The sequence below is a fragment of the Colletotrichum gloeosporioides genome (genome assembly GCF_011800055.1).
Source record: "Colletotrichum gloeosporioides strain Lc1 chromosome Unknown consensus_91, whole genome shotgun sequence".
Lineage (NCBI taxonomy): Eukaryota > Fungi > Ascomycota > Sordariomycetes > Glomerellales > Glomerellaceae > Colletotrichum > Colletotrichum gloeosporioides.
In genome coordinates this window covers 300301-314858 of record NW_025544736.1, presented here as the reverse complement: position 1 = coordinate 314858, position 14558 = coordinate 300301, and the positions used below count along the sequence as shown (strand labels likewise).

The 14558-nt window shown below is 50.5% G+C and overlaps 5 protein-coding genes across 5 annotated transcripts; 3 read left to right on the top strand and 2 right to left on the bottom strand.

Annotated features, from left to right (window-relative positions):
• Nucleotides 1-617: 617 nt before the first annotated feature.
• On the bottom strand, nucleotides 618-2666 carry GCG54_00008248 (uncharacterized protein; the record flags this gene model as incomplete). Its single annotated transcript, XM_045408218.1, has 1 exon — nucleotides 618-2666. The coding sequence occupies one exon, from the start codon at nucleotides 2664-2666 to the stop codon at nucleotides 618-620; it is 2049 nt and encodes a 682-aa protein (XP_045257952.1).
• A 2935-nt stretch (nucleotides 2667-5601) lies between these two features.
• Nucleotides 5602-6981, top strand: GCG54_00008247 (uncharacterized protein; the record flags this gene model as incomplete). Its single annotated transcript, XM_045408217.1, has 3 exons — nucleotides 5602-6066; nucleotides 6137-6476; nucleotides 6536-6981. The coding sequence occupies 3 exons, from the start codon at nucleotides 5602-5604 to the stop codon at nucleotides 6979-6981; spliced, it is 1251 nt and encodes a 416-aa protein (XP_045257951.1).
• A 778-nt stretch (nucleotides 6982-7759) lies between these two features.
• Nucleotides 7760-8572, top strand: GCG54_00008246 (uncharacterized protein; the record flags this gene model as incomplete). The annotated part of the gene is made up of 1 exon (XM_045408216.1): nucleotides 7760-8572. One exon carries the CDS (start codon nucleotides 7760-7762, stop codon nucleotides 8570-8572), a length of 813 nt encoding a protein of 270 aa, XP_045257950.1.
• Nucleotides 8573-9908: 1336 nt separating this feature from the next.
• On the top strand, nucleotides 9909-10748 carry GCG54_00008245 (uncharacterized protein; the record flags this gene model as incomplete). Its single annotated transcript, XM_045408215.1, has 3 exons — nucleotides 9909-10307; nucleotides 10381-10548; nucleotides 10611-10748. 3 exons carry the CDS (start codon nucleotides 9909-9911, stop codon nucleotides 10746-10748), a joined length of 705 nt encoding a protein of 234 aa, XP_045257949.1.
• Nucleotides 10749-12779: 2031 nt separating this feature from the next.
• GCG54_00008244 (uncharacterized protein) lies at nucleotides 12780-13691 on the bottom strand (the record flags this gene model as incomplete). Its single annotated transcript, XM_045408214.1, has 1 exon — nucleotides 12780-13691. One exon carries the CDS (start codon nucleotides 13689-13691, stop codon nucleotides 12780-12782), a length of 912 nt encoding a protein of 303 aa, XP_045257948.1.
• Between the last annotated feature and the right edge of the window lie 867 nt (nucleotides 13692-14558).

The window sequence follows — 14558 nt, the reverse complement described above, 5'->3', positions numbered from 1 at the left end:
CCACATCGGTTTACCCGCATCCAACCAACTCTACCAATTGCCGACGTAGTTCTATTGGTTCTGACGAGGGCCCGAGATTATGCCTCTAATCATTGATTCCTTTGGGAGCGTGCAATGACTAGTACGGGCTAATAGATTGTTATCACTTACCGTCAAGCCTTGCGCAACGCTGTATCATTATGTTTGTCGAGAACACTTTCCCCCTCCATCAGTAAGTTCTGCCTTTGATTAGGTCTTTCAGTTTAGACTCAAATTGGTTGACCTGTAAACTCAACAAGAGTCGGCGGAAGCATCATCAGCATCCAAGCCTCCACTCACGATAATGCCGGACACGCGTCAGGATGCGCGCCGACGCCCTCAGCAAGCCTCAAAATCAAGAAAGGCATTAAACACGACGCGAGACATACAATACCACCCCAAAGTGGTCGAACCGCGAGCATACGCAATGCGAACAAGCAAGCGAGGCATCGAGGGGAGAAGGAAGGGGGGAAGAATTTCTCCGACGCATTGAACAACCGGCATTCTGACTTAAATGAGACCATGCTGTGGAGCATTGTTTTGGCTCTATCAATACGGCATGCTCGTTGCAAATTGAGAGACAGAAAGAAACAAGAGCTCTACACCAATGTTACCTTTGTCTCAGGATACTTGCCGGATGCGAGTGCCTCCCCATCCATGACTCCACTCACGTAGGCGTCTCCGACCATCTCGTACATTCCGGCTCCAGTCGGCCTGAGGACAAATGGCACCTCAGACCCAAGTAAAAGACACACCCGATCGCCTTTTCTTCCCTCCCTCGGTATCATGCAGAGTCTGCCCTCTGCCGTAGTCGAAAATCTCCTAGGGGTTGCGGCGGACAGCACACTCATCTCGACCGACTGCGCAGACAAAATGAACCGAACCCGCGCCCTCTCCGCCTCCTCCACGTCCTCCGAGTTGAGCCATACTTCTATACCCTTTATCATCGTCTTCAGATGATCCGACATGTCAACATCGATACGGTCGCTGAGCTGGCTTCTCTCGCAAGTCATAGTCCGCCAGAAAGAGTCGAGTCTCTCGGGAGACATCTCGTCGATATCCTCGGAACCGCAAGCGAGCTTTACACATTGTCTATAAAAGTTGAGGGACCTCCACGCGTTGCGAGAATGATAGCTGCCTAGCTGATCTAATGGGAATGGCACCCGCTTGGGCTTCGGCGGGAACGGCAGCTCTGGACAGAAGATACCGTCTTGCTTGACCGTGTCGATGAACATGCCCGTACACTCGAGAATTTTGTCGTCTACGACTTCGACTCTCCCCGGCGTAGCCCCACCAGCAGAGAACTTTCCATATCGGACGGTGTAACTTGGCAGTGTGTCGATCTCCTGGTTTCGCAGATCAGGAACCCACGAGGGCAAACCTGGAAGACGCCGCTTCTGCCACCGAATATACGGGCGAAGATACCAAGGGGCTAGTGCGTCAGTGATGAGCTTTTGCGGCGCCAACGCTAGGACGGCGAAGTTGTGTTTCTCCAAAAGCTGGGAGCGGGCGAAGCGCAAATAACTCTCTTGTACTGACAAGGAGTACAGATTGTCTTGAGAGATGATGCTGTCTTTTTCGACATCTGATGCGTGTCCTAGTATACCAAGGATGTGGTCTCTAGGGTTGCTACAGAAGAATGACCTAGTCGCTTTAACCCCGTCCATCAGCGTTATCGGCGTGGTTCCCCGATACCAATGGCTGAGACGCATCATGGAGAGGTTGTACAGTCGCCCAGGGATAAAAGCCACCGTCTGGTCCGAGAGCGAACCATCATTCGGTAGTGCCTGGATGCCGAATGTTGCCATGCGTAAAGCAAGCTCTGCCACAGACTCAAAAGGCATCTCGAGCTTGCCGCAGTACATCCATGTTCTGTCGTTGAGCACTGCCTCTTGATAGACCCATTTTCGCTCGAACCAGCTGTGATTCAGGAGCGACCTGAGAGGCTTCCAGTCGAGATGGTTGGTCGTGAGCTCGTCCGTTTCACCCCCCTCGGCGATCCGATGCCCAAGGAGTTCCGCGCTTTCTCTATTTTTCTTTGGGTCGTCTACAACTTCCGGTATGAGTTCCAAGGCCCGGTCGACGAGTTCCACTACGCCATCCACGTCTTTGTCGTCGCTTCCGAGCCAGATAAGAACAGAAGCAGCTCTTGAGTAGATCTCCGTCATGCGTACTATCTGGTGCGTCTTCTCCATTGTGTTATGCTGGTCGATGCAGATTGAGTCTGCCCAGAGCGTGTACACTTTGTCGGGGCGACGCCATCGCTTGAGTGCCTCAAATAGCGTTTTCGTAATTTGTATCTCGCTCCCATCACAGGTGATGTATGCGTTATCCCTTAGGTCACCCCACGCATACGATACCGCGTGATACTCCGGCGGGTCAGAGATCGAGGCGACAGTGAGTTTCACTTCAACGGGATCGCCATCTCGTCCTGGAAGAAGATGAAGCAGCCGGAACGAGCCTTCGTGCAGTTCTGAGTGGATATATCGGGGAGCTCGCCGGACAAGTCTCTTCAGGGACGACAACAAATCGCGGTCACCGTCACGAATGAACGCGTGATAGCCGATCGGGGCTGACAGGACCAGTGTCACCCCAACCGCAACAACTGTCAGTGGACCGAGCTTGAGGCTGTCAATGAATAATAGCATTTGGTCTGACACAATGAATCCGGCAAGCTGGAAACCAGCTCGGGCCTCCGGGAACTGTCTGTTTGTGGAAGTGCGGCTTGTGTGGCTGGAAGTATGTGTGCTGGCAGAAAATTGGGAGACCCCGGCAGATTGCGAACGGGATTGAGACGAACGGACGCGCATGTGGGTCCGAATCGATGATTATCTCGACCAATTACGAAGAAGTTCGTTCCCGTTGAGTTACATCCACTTTCCGCATTGGAAACGATGTCAGAAAATCGTGTTCGGCATCGCAAGTTGGAACGATCTAGCCCGTACCGGTTCGGTTTTGGCAGCTTAGGCGCCTGTGAAAGCCAGACCGTGAATCTAACTTCGAAAATGGCGTTATTATCTGCAAGCAAGGTTCCCCTCGAGTTCAGTTGAAGTTGACTCTGTCGGGCAGTAATCCAAACATCAGCAGCCATCGCATCTTTGAGTTGCGATTGGGCTGTCAGATTTCCATAGGGCTGTCGAGTCCGGAACGTGGGGTGCAACGTCCCTCGATCCCTCCACGTTCCGCTGAAAGTTTGTTCGACGCTGGAAGGCAAGATCTCGTTAATCAAGCTTCTGCACACAATCTTACGGCCCGATACATCCGTTGGCTGTCATTGAGCATCTCCACGGCGGATGACTCAGCGGATGGAACGGCAACCCAAAATAGACTGGACCCCGGTAGCTGCCTCGCAGATTCATGAATAAGGCACGTGTTAACGGGTGCGGTATGCCAGGGCATCGTGTCTCACTACATCACAGCTGAGTTACCAACAGCGACGACCTGCTGTGATTGTTTGTAGAAGGAAACTTTCGCCAGTCCGTCTTCGACTAATACGTAATCACGCGGTAAAACTTGCGCATCGAATTCGGCATGAAAATGTAGCCGATGTTTCACCGCGTGTTCAAGTACAATGGAATGTAGCCTGTAGGTTTTCTGTTACTGTCGTTGCAGCTAGAATGGTCAACAAGCAACAAGAAGTCAAGTCCCCAGAAGCGAACGCATCAGCACCGGGATTGCAAGCTAGCTTATGACCATTCGGAGAATTGACTGATTCAGTACTTTCGTGCCTACCTTGTGCTCTTACGCCTGCTGGCCATAGCTCCAAGGGGGTGAAGGGGCAGCATTCTCCTGGTGGTGCGTTTATTGTAACGTAACAGCACGATACGACTGTATTTTGAGCTTGTCTGCATAGCAAGAAATTTACTCATATTTGGGCCATGTCGCCGTATCTCGCGCTATGTGAGGATGCGGGATGGCAGGTTTCTTGTGTTCCACGGTTTAAGAGGAAGCATGCAATTCACCGGACCCCCGCAAAAGGTTATTTTTGGGTTGGCTAAGCTCTCCGTGGGGACATGGCCTCTTCTCCAGTGCCTTGGTAGCCTATGATCTGTTTGGGTAGCATGACCCTGCATTGATGTCCATCAGCCGATTCCTGTTCTCGGCCAGAATCGTGCCCCACAGACCCTACCCCCAACAGGTCCTGGAAACCATGTTCCCTCGGTATCAGTCCGTTGGTACAGACCTTTTGAAGTAGTATAAAGACTTACGTGGAATTCATTGGATCGGAAATATATAGGATAATTATCCATCAGAGCCCAGTCTAAATGCCCTGTCCTTGGTCCTGGCTTCAGCTCAGGACCCACCCGCCCACCTAGTAGCCATCGGATGAAAACACCGCCATGCAATTCTGTCAATCGGTTGGGATAATGATGGAGAATCAGCACAAAGTCAAGGAACCTGCAACAGCGAACTCCCTCTCCTCCCATATTGCTTATGATCTCGAGGGCAACGGGGGACAACAGCAAGGTGGTGCTATGTTTCACCATCAAGCGAGCTCTAATCCAAACATTAGCAAGCCCCCAGCCATATATATCGCAATGGTTTGACAGGTATGGTTTAAGTTGAGCTCACTTCCTTGTACACATGTTTCCACATTGCACAGAAATACAAGGAGAAAATGAAAATGGTGATAACAGTCCACAATAGCTCGTATTACCGATCAATTGAAACCCGAAGCGAGCTGCCTTAGCCCAGGCATGGTAATTGGACCCTCGTGGGTAAGGTCTCATGTCTGGCTATGGCTCGGGGTGTCATTGTTGAAGCTCCCCAAGTAGGTAAACCTCCGATCTGGAGCTCCTCCTCTCCAAGATTGAGCTCTTGTGATTCGCAGTGTCAGGAGGAGGCTGTGAGTGTAAGGACTCCAACAGTACCTGGAGGAACACACGTCCTCAACTAGTCACCAGCCTTATCACGTCCTGTTATCAAAGCTAAGTGACATGCGGATATGTCATCTACCTGCCGTGGGCTAGAATACGAGACAGTACCCTTAATCCGATCGCATTTGATGTATGTCTCTCGCTTAATCCGTGACTGGTGTAGTTGACCAGCATCCATTGGTCCCTCTAATAGAAGACAAGCCTCTGTGGACCCATCACCTCTACCGCCAATGCCTCACTGCCGCATCATCACGGCCTCTTTCCAGCATGTCATTTCCAAAGCAGATAATTTTGTCTAACAGAAAAAAGCGGTCTATCGACACGTAAATACACTCAACCCGGTCGGTACCACGACAATTTGAGTCTGGTCTGTGTACTCATCATTGTGACTACGTGCGTTCTCTCCTGATTTCATAGACAGTATGATCTGGCTGGAAGCGATGTGGGGATCTGCTTCTATTCGAGACTCCATGGTGGGTAAATGATGGGTAAATGATGTGTTGGGGCCGGCGTCAGTTGATACCAGCACCCAACGTTGACATATTGGAAAGGTTGAGGATCAGTTATAAAACTGGTTTGGGTCTACACTACATACTTACAGCCACAGTATGTTTCAAATCATTCCTTCTTTCCTTCCAAAAAGGCCATTCTCTCTCTTTTCTTTTTTGGAATCAGTCAGTCTTTTGTGAAGTTTTTCTTTTGAAAAATGCTTTCTATTCCCTCCTTGAAGACACTTGTGCTGGGCACAACTCTTCTCCCAGCCTTGGTTTACACTTCCCCTGTTCCCCAACCCGACAGAGTAACCGTACCGGCTTCTTTGCAGACGATTACACCCAAGATTGTGCAGCATGGGCCACTAGATGACGCCGCTCTGGCTCGCCTACAGGATTCATTGACTGCATCCAATCGACCCACGCCGTCGTCTGAACCAAGTAGGGCCAAGAGACAAGCGGCGTCAACCGCGACCGGAAACACGCTCACCATAGCCACCAGTGACGCATTTGTGTCTGTTGATGTTGGCGACATTAACCTCATCGACAACAACCCTGCAGACTGTCATTCTGAGACCCTCAATGGTCCTCTGCAGGCGTTGCAGGTGTTCATGGGCGCCGCCAACATTCGGGCTATGAATATCACTGCCTCTGGTGGAAATACGACATCAATTACAAGTGTAAGTGCATTTTCCAATAGGCTTCGCGTAGTGAACACCTCGAAGCTAACGTAACTCTTCTATCTTTCAGAAGCTAGATGGAAGCACAGACGCCGGCAGCTTTACCTTCGAAAACAACGAACGCATCAAAGAATTCTGGGTCATGGAGCAAGCAGGAACCTTCTTGGGCTTCAATTTCACCACCGAAACTGGCAAAACCTACTCCGCCATGGCCCAGACCCTCCGTGACCCGCCACCGATGACCAAAGTTCCAATTGGTTCTGGCATCCTTGGTCGCATCCGCGTCCAGTGGTGCGATATCGGACTTATTGGTCATGTCGGATGGGATTTTATCGATGATTTGCAGTCAGTCAGCATCAGCAACCTGGCCTATTCTGGATTCACCGACAACATCATGCCCTCCGGCCCCGGTACCACCGTTACCGTTGGTTCTCAGATCCTCGACAACCGCAACTCCAGCACAGAGCAGATGATACTATCATGACCATGGACGCGGTCACAAAGTCTCACACCGTTAGCGTTGCGAATATGTGGACTGTCGGCGGCAAAATCGGAGTCGAGACCGAGGCCGGCATCCCCTTCATCGGGAAGTCAAAGGTGTCCACCGAGTTCAACTGGCAGGTTGGGAAGACCACCACTGAGGAGGACACCCAGTCCGAAACGTTGACCAAGTCATCCACTGTCAATCTCAAGTGCCCTGCCAAGAAGTACTGCGTCGGTTCTTCGTTCTATACCAGCTTCAAAATGGATGTGGACGTTACGGCCACCTTCCGCGCGACAACGAAGACTGGCAAGGACTTCTTCTGGGAACAAAAGGGCAAGTATTCTGGGGCGGATTCTCTTGCGCTGCAACTGCAAGTAGATGAGGCCGACGGTGTGATCAAGCGCTCGGCCGCAACGATTAGGGCGTTTTGATATCGCTACGCTGACGATGAGAACTGATGGCAGACATGAGTGGAGCTTTCTGGCGTAGAGATACATTCATTTTTCCCTTTACATCATGTCTTCTAGAAGCCACATGACGCCAAGCGTCTTAAATTTACCATCGTGAATGAAACCTGTCACCCCAATCTTTGACGAACTATTATTTTGTAAAGTCACAAGTCTCAACGAGAACTAAATCAACTGGATTTGATAAAGTTCAGCGCGTCGCTTTTTTCCATGACAGTTTTTGTGGCTACTGACGGATTGAGTTCCACCTCCACAGCAGACTTATCATGTCAATGCATACCGTGTCATCGCTTCAGCTGCAAGACATCTATCTGCAGTCCATCGCTGACTTCCCAAGATCTTACGTCACAGGTAGTACACACAGTTTGGAAGTTGGTGTGCCATTATCAACCAACCAGGTCGGAGCATGACATCTTTTCCGCCGTTATAGTCCGTATGCAACGTAAGCGATCAGCAATGTCAGACTTGGCGAGGGTGCAACTGCCGTAATGATTATTTGCTAGCCTTGCCGTGAAAACGCCCTAGTACGGAAAGATGCAAAGAGTTGACCCATCCATGAAGGCCCTCCGACGAGAAGGAGAATGTCATCACGTGGTAATCTTAGTAGAAGAGCCCGTAAGTTTAAAACAGAATACATGTCCATACACTGCAATAGTGAGCAATATAAGTATATCTACATTGTCCATTGCGTATTATCTGTTTCTCCTCCTTTACTTCTTCCTGGTCTCTGTGGCCTTTCTTGATGCTAACGACGATTTGCCACGCTGATAACCAACCTCTTCTCGACGTCAAAGCCCTTATTTCTCTCCTGGTGCCGATCATCCAAGCCCACCCGGGGCTGCTTGCCCGGGCTATTGATTCTTTCGCATGTGAAACTGATGGCGCAGCGGACTTCTGTGGCTTTGGAGTCCGACTTGGCATCTACTTTGCCTGGGCCAATGCTTACATCGCAAACACACTCCTACCATCTGAGATTGCCGGCGCATCTGACACCAACAACATCTTCTTGCTAGTAATACTGATCGCCATGATAAAGTGCAGCGCCAATGGCATGCTCACCAGTATCGATGGTTTAATTCTGATGCATCTCAGTGGCGGCTTTCTCTTCGGAACTCTCAGCATCTGGGGATATCGGACGCGACAGTACTTTGACAACGGACCTCGGGGAATTCGCTTCTTTGGTGGTTTCGGGACACACTCGAGACTGATGGTCAGCCTAATGATAAGCGATTTTGGGTTGTGGTTTTGCACATTCGGCGTAGTTGATGGGCTGGTGCACCCAGGGACGGAGGAAGAAATCGTCGAAGAGCCAACCCCGCGGGATTGCGCGACTTTGTATACTTTCATGTTTGCCAAAGTTCGAGCTGATGCTAGAAACCGCATATTTTACATCATAATGTGTGTTGGATGTATCGTCTATTACGGGATAATGCTCCTCGCCTCCGGTATCGCAGCTTGGGCACGGCTAGGGCAAGTGCTGCATTTGTACAGGGAAAGACGATGGGCTGAGACGACACGCCTGCATTTTGCGACAGGCTTCAAGTACGGAGAGTGAGTCTGCATATATCTTCCACCTGCAAGAGTCACTGAAGCCATGCTGATGTCTACTAAACAGATTAGAAACCATTTTTCGATGGCTCCGCTGGCTCAACCTTGCCTTCGTACTTTACTCGATTGTACTCGTCGAATGCACCCTTAATTTCAACCATGTTGCTCCGGTTCTAGGAGGGGCGGGCCAAGACAATGAGATTAGCCTTCCAGCACAGCTTCTTCCGCTGGAAACTTGGCGATCACCCGACGACATTGACCCGTCCCTTTCTGCGCCTCCAACGCCGCTCCCTGCGCGCACATGGCATGTCAGGGACATTTTTCTGCTTTTCTCTCCCGCAATGAAACGCAAATTTACTTTCGCACATGATTCTAGAGAAGCAGATGATTTCGCGAAAAGTAGAGGAAGACCTGTCATCTGATTGCATGGCTCCCTTGGTTGAGTCTGCTCCGGAGCTTTCAAGGACGATCAGAAATGAACTATTCTGGTACTTCTAATTCCACTGAAGTCGGGGGTAACAGAATGGATCAGTCTCATTTGGCACAAGAAGGGAGGCATAGTGTCAATGGGCGAGATGATAATGACGATAGGGATGCCATGGAAATCGGAGAGAACAACAAGAAGGGGTCCCGTCAAACCAGTCATACTGAAGACCATGACGTCTAAAGCTCATAATATGTCTGGTTCTCAGATTCAGGTAATGAGAAGGGCAGCAAGCAGTCTTGGTGAGACATGCTTTGTGGGATTACATGTACGCGTTTGTGAGCGTCAGTTGATGCACATAAGAGACTGGTTAGGATAAAGCGCATATCAAATCTGAAATTTTTCTGTCTTCTCAGATTCCAGACTCGGTATTTCTTCATGCGTAACCAATTGCTGAGATGGAACTCCTACTCGTAGTCGTGGTGACGGGGAATCGGGTTGGCGCTGACTCATCTGAAGCCGCTCGACCCCTCTCGGCCAGGATGTTCAGCTGGTAAACCACCCCAATCCTGTTCCGGCCGACAGTCCCAAGAATGCAAGGGGATGGGAGGCGCCGTTCCACCGCATGCGGCTGTTTCCACGGGCACCAACCAATTTGCAATCATCCGGGCTGAAGTTTCTATCTTGAAGCTCTGAGAAACATGCCAAGCTCATATTCCATCTTTCCTAGTTCATTGCTGATGCGATTGCAACCTGTTCGACAAACGCCACAAGCTTGGGATCCTGTGCAACACCGCCAGAGACGCCACGGAGGGCTGACCCCTCTCTTCCTGTCTTCCAAGAATCTTGGACTACTCTCTCTCATCTCACACCTCACTTGACCCCGGCACTGCAGTTCTCGGTAAAGATCTCCGTAATCATGTCCGACTCCACGACATCGAGTCCCGCTCCGGCGAGCGATGCAGGGGATATGGACTTCGAGCCACCCGCCAGCTTTACCGATACCTATTTCTTTCCAGCCTTCGCTCAGCTGCAGTCAGAATACCACCTCGGTCAGCCCATCTATGAGGAGGGAGAGACGTGGTGCCTTCTCGCCGAGATTGATGCCGCATCTACATCGGCTGGCAATCCGTTCTGTCTAGTCTGTCATGATCGCAACGGGGACAATTTCATCGTTGGATTCGACCTCAGCAAGGGTCTACGCTTCACACCAAGCCAGTTCAAGGTTGGATACACCATCGCTGTTGTGTATGCGAAAAGGGTCAACTTTGTGGATGGCACGAAGGGTGTCCGGGTGGCGGATTTGAAGACTTGTCATGTGAGTGGGCCCCGCCGAGAGCTTTTGAGAGGAGAAATGAGCCGAGACATGGTTCACCTATTGACTTCCGCAGGCATTCCCGTTTAAGCTGGATCGGGTGCTCAGTATGAACAAGGTCCTCACTGATTATTGGGAAACACTGGACGAAGAAGGCGTGACAAAAAGATGCCATGCCTGTGGTAATGAAGGGAAGAGAATGAAGCAGTGCGATAGCTGTCCCTGGTACTTTTATTGCGGAAAGGTAAGTTTCCGGCAGCATACTCGATTTTCTTGGAACAACAGTCGTGCTGAAAGTTTTGCTAGGAGTGTATGAAAGCTGGCAAGGATCGCAAGAAGCATAATGACGACTGCAATGCACTCAAAGATCCGAATATGGAGGCCCTTCTGCGCATTAACACAAGGGACGCTATGGAAGATACCCCGTTCGAGTTTCATGGCTAGGCGATGTGTCTTTCGTTGCCGCATATAGCACAACAAGGTTTGCATAGCTTGGCTGTACGATATATTCCACTAGGAATGTTGTGCTTTAGTTCAAACGCCTCGGGCTGTCGTTCGAGAAGCAAGTGAATATTACTATGCATTCAAGTCGCCAGTCTTAAGATTATGTTCTTCAAGTTAAATCCTTGTATAGAAGGCAGAAATCATCGAGGCCAGCCTCAACTATCTAGGTCTCAATGGACTTGGCCGAGAAATGATCATAGCCCACAGCTACGATCCATACGCGTGCGCAGGAAAGTAATTATGAAGTAGCTAGTGTTGCAAAATATCCTTGGAGCCCACGATAAAGCTTTCCTTTTTGGACGCTTGTCGGTATGCTGCGCATCGAAGCTCCACAACTGCACCCCGCCCACATTGCGACTTGGCGCATCTAGCAACCCTTGCCCACGACGTCGAGTCAGAAGGCACACCTCGGGTACTCTTTGCGGCAGAATATTTGATGTTGAGGAATTGTAGATTCATCCAGACGAGCTTTTGGCATCGAGTTGGATTAATATAGAGTGAAGATCAGGCCCAAGTCAGATGTCCAGAAGCACCGTATACCACACCTAGCCGCGGCCTCCGGTCCATATTGTGTGTCAGCCTCAGGTAATGAGTACCCAGCGAATAATCGCAAGAAATTATAGGCGCATTGCAGAATGGGCTTCAGTTGATTTTCAATACACGCTCGTGACCTTCCCAGTACCGACGCGGTACAGGTACGCAAATGAAGCTTCAGCCTTCGTAACTTGGTAAAGCCACCGGGCGACGTTTTTGACATATGTGTAAGGTACTGACGGCTGACATATATCTGTGGATGCACGAGCTTTGGAGGGAAAAAAAAACAGTCGATATTCATCTACCTCCGCCTAGAAGCCTATGAGTCGCTGTTTGCCTGTGTGAACAAGGACAGTCGTAGGATCATAGACTTCCATCTTCTCCTCACTTTCAGTCTCCGCAGACAGAAACACTGAGACTTAGATTTACAGTGATCACATACACCTATCTGCAGTCTGTGAGCAGTCGCTGCCTGGGCAGCTGAGCTCCAAGACATCCGTCTCTCAGCTTCGGCTATTGCTCTACCGAGCAGAGACCGGGGCATTGCCTTGGTGCTGCAGCGTTCCCCACTCCTATCATTTTGCCCACGATCTGGTCCGGAATTGGGAACTTGATCTGCTTGTGCTCGTGTGTTTGGACCAACCCAGACTGGCGCTAATGAGGCGCTAACCCATCCAGCCAAACGACGGCTACTAGCTTAGCTCGGCTAAATATTCACACTCAAGTGGCTCTAGCTCAAGTGCAACGGTCTTCTAAGCCCTGCTACTTCAGCTCTAGCTGCTAAGACATGTCTCGAGCTTCGCAGCTGACAGCCTCTCGTCTCCCCGGCTCTGAGGGATTGGGGGCCACTAGGCCTGACAGTTCCGACATCCGGAGAAGAACTCGGAGTTGATATGATCATGTATCGAGATCTTCTGGAATTCTTTTGCTCATCCAGGGAAATGGCTGGATGACGAGGCCTGCTCTGCACGTAGGGCAGGAGTGTGGTGATGAAATGGGCCCGTTTCCTTCAGACTCTATGCCGAGTTGGATATTGCCCCACCCATGATGCTGGGAGATGCCTCTTTTCGGCCAAGGTCATTTTCGTAAAAGGTAGGGAGATGCTCGGTAAATGGGCCGGCAAAGAGGACACGACCAGGACATTCTTGATGAACAAGCATGAACTCCAGCCATTGAATATAATGCATCGAATAGGGAAGGCTCAGGGTAAAGACCTGTGGCGATGGTTTCACGTTGTAGAGATATTGAACACGTGATACACACGGCGGAAAAAATGCGGCATATTATTTGACACTATTACGAAAGAAATGGATGGTCGGCGATTAATGCATTACATAGTGTGTTCCCCCCCTTAAAATAAGACCAACAACAAAATTCAGCGCCCCGTTCGTTTGATTTGATGCTATGACGAAGGCTTTGCAGAAGAGGTCTTATTGATTAAGCCAGTGTACCGGCCAAGATGAGTGCGACCGAGCATAGCAGGACATGTACGTTGCAGAGCTTTCCGATTCCGTGAGAGGCGGAGGAGACGTGGACGCGGGTAGTCTCAGGCTGGCTCATATTGCTTGTGGCAGACGTAAACCAGACTGAAGTCTCGACAGAGGGCGAAACAGGATTGTGGTAAACCGTAGTGTTGCTTGCAGTGGAACCAGGTCCAGATAAATCCATAGCGGGTCTTGTCGTGAGGGCATTGGCAACGCCGGATGTTGCTGTTGGCTGACTCGTCTTTTCGATTCCGATGGACGTGCCCGTTTCGATGGAGATACCCTGCGTAGGTCGCGTAGAGGCGTCTCCATCTTTGTCGTCCTGTCCGGGACTCTGAGGCGGCTGTACAGCTCCGGAAGAAGAATGTGGGCTGGGAGTACCGGAGTGGATGTTAGTGGGGTAAGTCTTTGGACCCTGGCGGTGACTGTCATCCCCTGCGCCAGGAAGGCGCGCAGAGGGAAGAACATTCTTCTGGCCGGGGGCATCTGTCGGTCGAGTGGCCGGGTGGTCAATGCAGTTTGTGCAGGGAGAAGTCTGCGCAACACTGTCAACGGCCCCATCGGTAAAGCTGTTGATTGACTGGCATTGCGCGCCCTGGCAGGTGCCTGGGAGCCCCTTGGTGCTGGGTTGGCCGGTGGTGCCTGGGCCTGCAGGGGAGGACTGGACTGCAGACGGTATAAGAGGAGGCAACTGGCACCCATCACTCTGGGCCGCGTTGACCACGAACGTCTTCATTGGGGCGAGAAACGTATGTGTGATTGCGGGGATCGAGGTAACTGTCAGCTCGCAGCCCTGTTCGTTGGGACTCGCACGGGGCGCCGCGAGGGCCACAGGTAGCAAGAAAGCCAAAGTGATGGAGCGCATGATGGGAATCTTGAACGAGTGACGGGGAGTGATATGAAGGTGTCAGGGAGGCTGGGGATAACGAGAGAACGAGCAGTGTGATGAGGTGGCAACCCTCGCATTCATTATATACTCCGTGGAAGAGGTTCTTTCCACTCTTGTTAAACATGAGTCTTTGATCTAAATGCCGAAGAAAACATCTTCTCGGCAACAAGCATGACTCAGTTTTAATCTTGTCTTTTGCGTGGTTGGATGCTACTGAAGCTTTCTTCATCTTGTCCAAGCAATCAAATCACATTCCCCTCCCGACTGAGGAAATCTGAACAGTTCAAGAGCCGTTTGCGTTCATAAAGATATCGGACATCGTATCATTCGGCATGTTGAAGACGAGATTACTGACTCGAAAGTAGACGGGAAATTCAACAAGATCACCGAATCTTGGCCCATTCCGTTCAATGCCTGTAGCTTCTTCAGCTGGTTCATCCGAGTCCAATTGCTTATGGCTGAAAGCGGAACGTCAACATAACCTCAAGCTGTATTATTCCATGATGGATTCCTACTTCATGTGTGGGAGAGCATGTTTGGATGTTGACCAAGTACGTGGATGCTGATTCGGCGGTACCCACTCTTCATGAATCCTATCGACTGCATGCGTTCCTGCCCACGACTTCAATTATCAATGTGGGCTCATCAGTAAACCTTCATCGATAAGATTGATTTTCAAGAATGTTGATTCCTGGTCTAGATCAGCTTTGCGGAAGAGGCTCACCATCTGAGAAGACATAAAAGTCTTCTCGGGGCCCGGGTTTACAGAAGAGAAACAACCAAACATACTCGTTTAGTACTCATCTTCTCGGACGACCCCCTAAAATCGTAACATTCATTCAC